At 41.1% G+C, this 10159-nt stretch overlaps 2 protein-coding genes across 2 annotated transcripts in view; both read left to right on the top strand.

The window, feature by feature from the left end:
- Positions 1-498: 498 nt before the first annotated feature.
- LOC106526216 (kinesin-like protein KIF27) lies at positions 499-7098 on the top strand (the record flags this gene model as incomplete). Its single annotated transcript, XM_014020763.1, is given in 14 exon segments — positions 499-693; positions 862-1853; positions 2081-2224; positions 2318-2494; positions 2580-2779; positions 3066-3184; positions 3295-3429; positions 3676-3884; positions 4111-4170; positions 4364-4534; positions 4644-4835; positions 4933-5157; positions 5351-5549; positions 5648-7098. Coding segments are annotated over 14 exon segments (3548 nt in total), but the record flags the coding sequence as incomplete, so codon positions are not given.
- A 431-nt stretch (positions 7099-7529) lies between these two features.
- The window catches only part of gkap1 (G kinase anchoring protein 1), a 9559-nt gene continuing 6929 nt past the window's right edge, over positions 7530-10159 (top strand). The window contains exons 1-2 of the mRNA XM_014020762.1: positions 7530-7641; positions 7833-8111. Of these exons, the coding sequence (XP_013876216.1) occupies positions 7851-8111 (261 nt within the window). The 5' untranslated portion in view covers positions 7530-7641; positions 7833-7850. The remainder of the gene's footprint in view (positions 7642-7832; positions 8112-10159) is intronic.

The following is a 10159-nucleotide window of genomic DNA, read 5'->3' as shown; positions in this document are numbered from 1 at the left end:
AAACTATGTAACACAGTATCAAAATTTTATACATGTATACACAGTGTGTGTGTATATATATATATATGCCACCACATGCATCATTGTACTAGGCTACATACAGTATGTCCTCTATGTCCTGCTAGAGTGTGACATGGTTTATCAGAATTTTATATATTTATACTTCTCGTTCAACCACAATAAAATTCACTTTATCTAGGAGGCACAATTTATATGAAAAATGAGAAGCTGGAATTAAAACAAGCAAAAATGAAATAAAAGTAACAATTTTCTACTTCTTGCTTTTTTTAAAAAAATGCAAGGAGAATAAAGTACATATAATTGTGTGAAAATGTAAGAAATAGAAATAAAAGGTAGGCTGAAAAATAATTATTCAAGTAAAGTACAGATACCCAAAAAAAGTACAATAAGAAAGTATTCGTACTAAGTTACTTTAGAACTCTGTTAAAAAGCATGTCCAGTTTTCCTGATATATTGATTTTTTTTAAACAACCTCAGATGAAGAGGGAGGAATCATTGATTGTGTGGCCCATGATGTGTTCTCGTTTCTGGAGAAGAAGAGGAGTGATGGAGTGAAGGCCACAGTGCATGTTTCATATATGGAGCTGCACATGGAGGAACTACGAGATCTGTTGGAGCTGCAAACCATTCACAAAGAGCTTCACATCCGAGAGGATGAAAAGGGAAACACAGGTAATAAGAAAGTCAATGAAAGTGCAAATGATGATGTGCCTTCTAAATGAWATCATTTGCTTCATACATAATCTGGGGTTTAGCATCCAATTTTTATTATGTGTAAGTTTGACTTTTGTTTTTCCATCTGTAATGACGATATTTGATTTTTATTGTGTGTGTTTTCAGTGGTGGTGGGAGCCAGAGAGATGCTGGTTACTTCAGCCAAGGAATTGCTCAGTGCGTTTGAGACGGGGAACGCCCTGCGACACACCGGCGCTACAGGAATGAATGAGCACTCCAGTCGTTCTCACGCCATCCTCAGCCTTCAGGTCAACATCACCAGCAGCTCCTCTCTAAAGCTTGTCCGGTCCTCCAAACTCTGTCTGGTCGACTTGGCCGGCTCGGAACGTGCTGGAAAAACTGGAAACACTGGGACCAGACTCAAAGAATCGGTTCAAATCAACACGGGCCTGCTTGCGCTCGGGAACGTCATCCGCGCCCTCTCTGACCACGGCCGAAGTCGCCGCGGTCACGTGCGCAGCAARGCGCACGTTCCGTACCGCAACGCCAAGATCACCCGTCTCCTCCGCGACTCTCTGGGAGGGAGCGCCCACACGCTGATGGTGGCGTGCGTCAGCCCCTCCCACCACTCCGTCGCAGAAACTCTGAACGTCCTGCAGTTCGCTTCCAGGGCTCGTCACGTCRGCAATTGTCCCGGAGCGGCACCCACTCACGCAGCGCTCCAACCGGGCCCCGACCCCTGGAACCCCGCCGAGGCTCGACTCGAGGAGCTGGAGTATGAAGTGAAGACGCTGAGAGAGCTGCTGAAAGACAAGGAGAAGGATATAGAGGTGGAAAGAGAGAAGACGGGTAGTAGAGGTGGAGAGGATGGCTTCAGACGGTCCGGTCGGATCAGGGGGTCAGAACCGGATCAGGAGGGGAACCAAAGGACGGCCTGGCAGTACCGCCTCCTGGTTCAGGAAGCTGCAGGTTTGCTCGCAGAGGTTTCTGGTTCTTCTCCAAGTCTTCTGTTCAAGCAGCGACTGCGAGACTGGCAGCAGAGGCTGGCAGCTGTCAGTCAGCCCCATCATGTGACTGATACAGACTCTGAGGAGTGTACACACCCAGCTCACCATTTAACTCTTTTAAAGCTTCAAGAAGAACTCAACCAGTGCCAGGTAAACACAAGACAAGAAAGAGCTTAAATAATAAAAGCATAATGCCTTCTTTAACAGCTCAGTGAAACCAAGCTACAGCTAAGGTTTCAATCTAATTCTTATATTTTAAATATAACAAGTTCAGTTTTTATTGCAACTTCTTGCGACAGAGTTATAAACACAAGTAAACTGGACTGAATGAGTTACATGACAGAAAACAATCATCCATTTTTTTGTCTTGTCTTTAGGAGGTTGTCAGTGTAAAAGAGCAAGAATTAAAAAAGAAAGACACTGAACTAAAACAACTACAAGAAGAAGCTGAGAAACATCTAGAAGAGAGAAAAGCCCAGTTTGTAGCCTTAGAGGAGGAAAAGGCGCGAACTCGAATACAGGTGAGGAGAACAGTGAGTTTGTAAAACAATCATTTATTTAATTGCATCTTTTCCTTGATTTCATTTGTTGTTGTTTTTTATGTGACTGGTCAGACGGAGCAACTGGTGAATCAGCAGATTCTGATCGACCGCCTTCGCAGCAGCCTCTGGACCTTCCATGGGACGACCTCAGGGGCAACCGTGGAAGCAAAGACTTCTGGGTATTTGTACAACAGACCTCACAGTGTCCCTCTGGTCCGACACAGCTGTGTGCACYGAGCGTCCAGGGAGGTAGGGATCTGCCGCACTTTAAAACGGACGTTCGTTTGGATCATCGTTGCTTTGCTCACTTTTCGTTTGAATGCTGTTTGAGCAGATTCACTCCAGCCCTCCGGTCTACTCACTGGAGAGGGTGATGGCAGCTTTTAAGATGCGGGGCCACCTCCTGCTGGCTGAGATCCAGGAGAAGGATAAAGTCTACTGTCCATTTATTGAGCAGCAGGCAGCAAGCAGTGAAACCAGGGAGGAGGAGGAGGAGGAGGAGGAGGAGGAGGACAGTGTTGTGGGCAAATTTAGGTGAGAACCTTTATTGTACAACTGTTTCCATACACCAACAATAAGCTAAAGTTAGTAGGCACTAGTATTAATATGATTTTTTATTTTTACCAAACAAGAATGAAATAAATGTTTGTGTATTCATAAATTAAATAAAAATTGTATAGGTTTGCAGTACGAGGTTGTTGTTTTTTTTTTTCGAGACCCATGCTGGCAAATTTTCATCATTTTGTTTTTACATTTTTCTAAATAATATCAGGTTAATCAGGAATTTTCTGTCTAATTTAATTTTATGATGCAACTTCAGGCGGTCATTGAACCGAACATGGACCAGCCGGCAGAAGAAGTTACGCCCTAAAGAGAAAAGCACTCCACAGTTTCAGACACATGACAGAAACACAGAAGCACAGCAGCATACGACAACAAGTAGCTTTTACACACCTTTTTTTCCTGCCTTAATGATAGTGCATTATTTCATGACAGCTTACACATTCAAAGGAGCTGTATTCAAACTGTCGGCTGACATTTCTTGTCAGATTCGGTGGAGAACCAGCCTCAGGAGAGGCAGGTGAAGAAGGTCAGGAGAGCTGGTGTCACCGAAAGAAGAATCCATGAGCTGACTGTGAACATGCGCATGAAGGAGGAGCTCATCAAAGAACTCGACAAAACTGGTGTGATCAAATCTTTCTGACTGGCTGCTGTGCTTTACCCACATCACATGTTTCTGAACCACTAAAATGTACTTTATGGAGTTTCCAGAGACTAAAAAACATGTCTATGTTTAGCTCACAGTGATATTATTGCTTTTACATATTAAATAGTCTTTTTAAGTAGTTTCCTACGCTTGATCTTGTATTTACAAATAATGACTTACTGAACAGTATTTCCTTTTCTAAAAGAGTGTTTTGGTTTGGCAGAAAGGGAAARGGAAGCAGTGGACCGAGGCGGTGGTCGGCACACCGGTAAAACAGACCTGCTGGTACAACTTTCCTCACGGAGCCAACAGGTCCGGGCCGAGGTGTACCACAGTCTGCAGCACATGAGGCTGCAGAAGCTACAGCTTCAGAGCTGTCTGGGGCAGCTGGAGGAACTCAGYGACAGCAACAGGAAAAAACACCAAAACAGGGTCAGTTATAAATTGACAGTTGTAGGTTTTTTTTTCTGTTTTACTCTTACAAAACGAAAATCTCACTGGATGCCAAAATCCTTTGCATATACGTAAGTACCAGACAGTTCAGTTGAGTTGGAGGCAATTGGTTACAAAAAACTGTAAASCTTTTACAACCAACTCTCAGAATGTGTCAATGATCAACTCCTTTTTTGAGGAAGGTGATTTGTGTTTATGTACACAGGGGCAAAGTGCAGGGATTTCAGCTGTCTTCAAAGATCACCAGGAAGAGTCAAACAAAAAGGTAAAAGTTAAACTTTTTAAAAAATTACTTTTACAACTTTCTTCTTTAAAATAACCATCTGCTCAGGGTTTATTATATATACTGCTTGATTTACTATTTTTAGCTGAATTTGTCTTTTATACCTTACTTTACTCCCCGTATTTACTTATTTTTTCCCTTTTTTAACATTTTCTCCTTCTTGCTCTCTCTACAGCTGTGTGACAGTAGTTGGCTGGAGGAAGAGGAGGAACACGTTCTTCAGAAGCGAGCAGAGCAGCAGGAGCTGGAGGAGGAGCGGAGGAGTCGAGAGGAGGTGCTTCTACGCAGGCAGGACTGTTTGCAACAAAAACGTGAACTAGAGGTCAAGAAGTTACYCTTCAGTCAGGTGAGCTGTTCTCCAGTAGAAGAAAAGTCAAACGTAGGCATGGAATAAAATCACACTTCTACATGAGATAATCTGGAAATATTTCGTTTYTTTGTGTTATTCTTGTCAGGCTTTGAGCCGGGATCTGCTGCGTGTATCTGTGCAGCTGGAGTCTGTGGAGGAGCAGCTGCAGAGCAGCAGCAGTGTGAGGAAGGCTGGAGGAGTTTCCAGGGAGGAACTAGAGAAAGAAAGCYACATGCTGAAGATGAAAAGAGACACTTATGAAACCCAGCTGAGGGACAACACAGTGCTCACTGCAGATGTAAGAACTCAGGGATTGTTAGCCGTTTAAACAGATTTTAGTATTTAATCTGTGGTTTTATTGTTCATTACTATGTTTAAAACCCGTCCATGCACAGGAGGAACTCTCCCTTCTGCAGCTGGAAGAAGCRATCGAGGCTCTAGATGAAGCTCTCKAATTTAAAAACGATTCTATTAAAAAGAAGGAGCGGGTTTTAGTCAGCGACTCCTCTTTGTATCTGTCACAAAGTGCTGAGCTCCCTCAACACTGGGACTTTACCAGGAAGCTGAAGAAGCTCTCACCAGCTGAGGCTGTGGATCTCCTTATCAAATATTTCAACAAGGTGAGATTAAAAATAACATCACATACAGACCTGCATTTGTCTTTACATATAAAGCATACAGAACGTATGTGGAAATTTGTTATTTTTTACACTTGCAAGTAAAAATGGTTGAAAACCCTTCATTGAAAATGCAGTAACCTTTTTTTATAACGACGCCATCTTGCTATCCCCTCTTACTTATCACCCTCTGCAGGTTGTTGGTCTCAGAGAGGTGGAGCGCCAGCTACGTTTGCGGTGTGAAGAGTTGGAGCTTCAGGCTGACGAGCAGGAGGCGGCTCTAAGAGAGATGGAAGCGGCCATGCAGCATCTGGTCCTGGATGCAGACCGCAGACTCACCCAGCAGCACAGAGAGCATCAGAACAGCATTCAGCTTCTACTGCAGAAACTCAACGGTGAAAATACTGACTAAAAATATTCAGATTTATCCTTTTAAAAATGAGTATTCCTGCTTCATTCACATCTGTTTCTCCTTGTGTTTGTGTGCATGTAGAGGATGTTTCTGGAGTGGCACAACAGGCAATACAAGACAGACTGCAGCATCTAGAGAAGGAGCTGTTTTTCTACAAAAGCTCCAGTCGGCAGCTCAAAAAGAAATTGAAAGAACTTGATTCCGTCGACCCTGACCATCAGCCCTCGCACAGACAAACGCAAAACATGCAGACACACACGAGCACAAGTAAAGTCCAAGCTCCTTCTGCACATACTGCAACCACGTACACAAAAATATACACTGAGCAAACTGACACACGCGGAGTTTCTTCTGACTGCCAAGCACACCAACAGCCGAAGATGTCTGAACCCAATCAYACACTCACACCGTCTCACGGGAGGAGCGCAAGAGTTCAATCTGAGAGAGGTTTACAGATGACACCTGTCAGATTGTGTCGCAGAGAGCTGAGGCAGATTTCWGGACCTGACCTGCAGGTCCCCAGTTCTGCCACTAGGAAGCAGCAGTCTGCTGTTGATGACAGCATTGAGTCAATGATGGAGGATTCAATAGAAGTGACCAAAAAAACTTGACAGATGATTTTATTTTCTGACCTGTTTAAAAGCTTTTTATATGTGTAACATTTCCACAGATGTCTTTGTCAAATTCCAGGTGATTCAGCAATGTGTGAAAATCTTCACAATTCGTTGGAAAATCCCTAAAAACCTTTTTAGCTGAAGCACATTTTTTTTTATCAAAGGTCATAACATTCACAAACCAACAGTTATCACTGACATTTGTCAAGTTCAAAAAAATAGAGACATCATAAAGATGATCTTACCCTTTATGATCTTATTTARGAAAAGAAGATAAACTAAAACCTGTGACAGATAGTCCATTTTCTGTTGTCTTGGCACAGTCTAGTATAAACTTTTAGGTTTTGCCTCTGATTAAAAGAGATAAATGAAGGAAATATTGTCATCACCTGAATATATGTAGTTAGCTGTTTTTTGTTCATTTTAGTTGTTTTTATTTTGGATTTGATAGTAGGATGAAAGTTTATATGATAATATAAATTTATAGCACTTTTAAATTCTGTATAGCACTACACATTCTGTTTTGTTCCTGTGCATTATTTCAGCATCTTAAGTTTAAAACTCTGAACCTAAATTATATATTTTTTTAAAAAACGTGCTTCTTTTTTTGGATCAGGAGCAGTTCATATAAATATGAGTTTTTCTAACTGTGCATACTAATGCATGTTGCTAATGAAAGATCCCAGAACAAGCACTTTTTATTTCTTAAATTGTTTCGGTTTTTGCACTATATCTCATCTTATGACCAACGCAATCTATATAAACTAAATTATTATTTTTTCTATTTAAACAACATGATTAGCTCAAACAACACTGCCTTTGTGGACCAATTGTAAACTTTTTCTTTTAATTATAGTGTTATTATTTTGTAAGTGTTGCTTTTTATACAGCCTAATATTAAAATTCTTTATAACATATTATTTTCATGGCTGATTCACTGACTGATTCGTTAATTGGTAGACTGATGTGATTGTGGCTTTTGAATGATAAATTGATTTGTTTTGATTTTAAGGCTGGTTGGTTCTTATAATGAAAAGGTAAGCCTTTATGAGAAAATATGGTAATTGTAACATAACACTTGAGAAAAATGGCTAAAATATTATTGGGGAAAATAGATTTAAAACGTACCATACAACAGACCCAAAACAGTGAAAAGTTAGCAGCAACAGACTAGCTTAGGGGATTTTTAGCACCAGTTGAAATCGCGAAACTTCACACTATTTTGTTCCAGCCGGCTTCCGTACCAAGTTAGACAATCGCTGATAGCTGCTGCTGCCTACAGTTCTTCGCGAACAGGTGAAAGTATTTAAACAGACTTCTCTTATTGGTAGTGCTTCTTCAACACATGTCAGCTAGTACGAGAAAAACAAAAGATAAACCAGAGGCTTTAAGGGGTTTTTCGTCGACTGGCAAGGATAACAACTTTAGTACTTGTTAGCTAACAAAAGCTGCTAGCTCGGGGTATGTCGCTGCTATAAACGCTAATCTGCCTTCACTAGTACACTGGTAACAAAGACAGTARGAAATTACTTGACAGTGATTTGCACGGAAGACCTATTTGGAGCACTGATTTGGTTTGGTTGTTTAAAATAGGTTGCGAGTGTTAACTAACTAAAGTTTAGCTAATAAACTGTAATTTCTGTTTTTTTCAGTTTTCCGTCAGTCACGCTATGGCATCGTCCGCTATGATCACCGTCCCCACCACCGCCTCCCGGTTTGCGCTGCTCCAGATTGATTCCGACTCGGATACGGACACCTCGGAGCCGGGGAAGTCGAATGCCAAAACCGGRAAAGAGTCCTCCGGGAAGCCTCGACAAGGAGGGAAGGCAGGGGCAGCAGCTGGGGGAAAGGCTGCTCAGGCTCAGAGCAACGACAAGAAGAAAGACAAGAAAAAGAAGAAGAAGGAGCAGCAGCAAAGCGAGGCAAGTGAGGTGAGTATCTGAAGAAATTACCCCCCAATCTTCAGTTTGATTTTCATAGAATCTGCTTCTAAGCAGTCAGATTTTCTGTGGTAATAATTAGCTTTATTATGGCTTTGCATTGCCTGTCCATGTCCATGAGAATGTTCATTGTCAAACTATTTATTGCTGACACATTAATCATTCAGGCACACAGTGACTCAAGAGATGACCCATCTCTGAATCTTGAGTTGTTTCCCAGATTTATACTTTTATTTATCTATTTATAGAAAATGATATATGTTTTGACAAGCACAAGGTGGCTGAAAACTTTAACAGGTACTTCACCACTGTTGCTTCTTCTCTACTAAAAAAATTACCCATGGGAAGTGGGAGGTTTGGCCCGACCTACATAAAGCAATTCTACAGCAAATGCATAAACTCAGGTGCTTCATTTGTATTCAAACACGTAACAGAGGACATTGTCCTCAAAAACCTTCAAAATCTAAACCCAAACAAGGCAACTGGACCAGATCAAATACCCCCAGATTCATTAAAGATGTACCTCACCTCCCCACTAACACACATCATAAATTTGTCTCTGTCAACAGGTAGTATCCCTCCCGAACTTAAATATGCTAAAATTACCCCTATTCACAAAAAGAGCAGTAAAACCGAGGTTAGCAACCATTGTCCCGTCTCAATTCTCAGTGTTGTCAGCAAACTGATTGAGAAAACATTCTATGAGCAACTCAACCAATATCTCACAGACCACAACGAGCTCCAGTCAGGTTTCAGACCCTCTCATTCTACAGACACGTGCTTCACTTATTTTATCAAGTCAGAGCAAGACAAAGGCAACCTCACAGGTATGGTCCTTCTCGACTTACAGAAGGCCTTTGACACAGTGGATCACAGTATTCTCATATTCTCATATGTAAATTGGAAGCCCTGGGGCTCCAGAAACCAGCAGTAAACTGGTTCAGACAGACAGCAGTATGTAGATATCGGAGGCGTAACATCCTCTACAACAAAAGTGATATGCGGAGTCCCACAGGGTTCCGTTCTCGGACCGTTACTATTCCTCATATATATTAATGACGTCTGCCGCTGTAAACTGCAAGCTGCTTTTATATGCAGACGACTCGGCTCTCCTAGCAGCTGGTAAGGACACTCTAAAATTCAACAAAGCCTAACATCAGAACTTCACTCTATCCACGAATGGCTTATTGACACCAAGCTATCTCTTCATCTTGGAAAGACAGAAACAATCCTCTTTGGATCCAAAAGAAGGCTCAGTGGTAAAGATCCACTGGACTTTAATTGTGATGGCCACCCCCTCTCCAGCAAACGAAGTGTTAAATAGGTGTGGTGCTGGATGAAACACTCTCAGGCAGTCAAACAGCTGACACTGTCATCAGAAAATCTAATTCCAAACTTAAGTTTCTGTACAGGCAGACAAGACATTTCAACATTAAAACCAAAAAAAATGCTAATCTCATCTCTCATACAAAGTCATTATGACTATGCTTGTGCCTCATGGTATACAGGCCTTCCCAAAAAACTGAAAACTCTGCTACAGACGTCACAAAATAAAATACTCCGGTACCTCCTGAAACAACTGAAGCTAAATCACATACATAATATCCTGCACTGTAACTTAATTTTTGGACCACAATGGAAATAAGTGTTTCTCACTTTCTTGTGTTATCCACGTACTAATAATGAATGTACTAGATGTGTATGTACATACAATATTATGGCTAAATAAAATCAATCAAATCAATCAACACTTCAGTCATATTCACAGTCATTGACCAAAGTCTCAATGGTTGTGGAAAAGCAAACAACCAGTAACAGTCCTCTTATACATATAAACATTGGGCAGAAATGAAACATTTTTCTGCTACATTTTTTTTGTCACTTCATTAGAAAACAAAACTAAATATTAGTTTATTTAGTTTATTTATTTCTTCATCATCAGTGACTTTTTTAAGTGAAGAGAAAATAGAGACAGAGAGAAAAACAGAGAGAAGTAATTAGAAAGATAGAAAGATTGAAATAGCGATTAGGATTATATT

This window comes from Austrofundulus limnaeus, unplaced genomic scaffold (assembly GCF_001266775.1).
Source record: "Austrofundulus limnaeus strain Quisiro unplaced genomic scaffold, Austrofundulus_limnaeus-1.0 Scaffold265, whole genome shotgun sequence".
Classification (NCBI taxonomy): Eukaryota; Metazoa; Chordata; class Actinopteri; order Cyprinodontiformes; family Rivulidae; genus Austrofundulus; species Austrofundulus limnaeus.
This window is presented reverse-complemented; position numbering and strand designations above follow the sequence as displayed.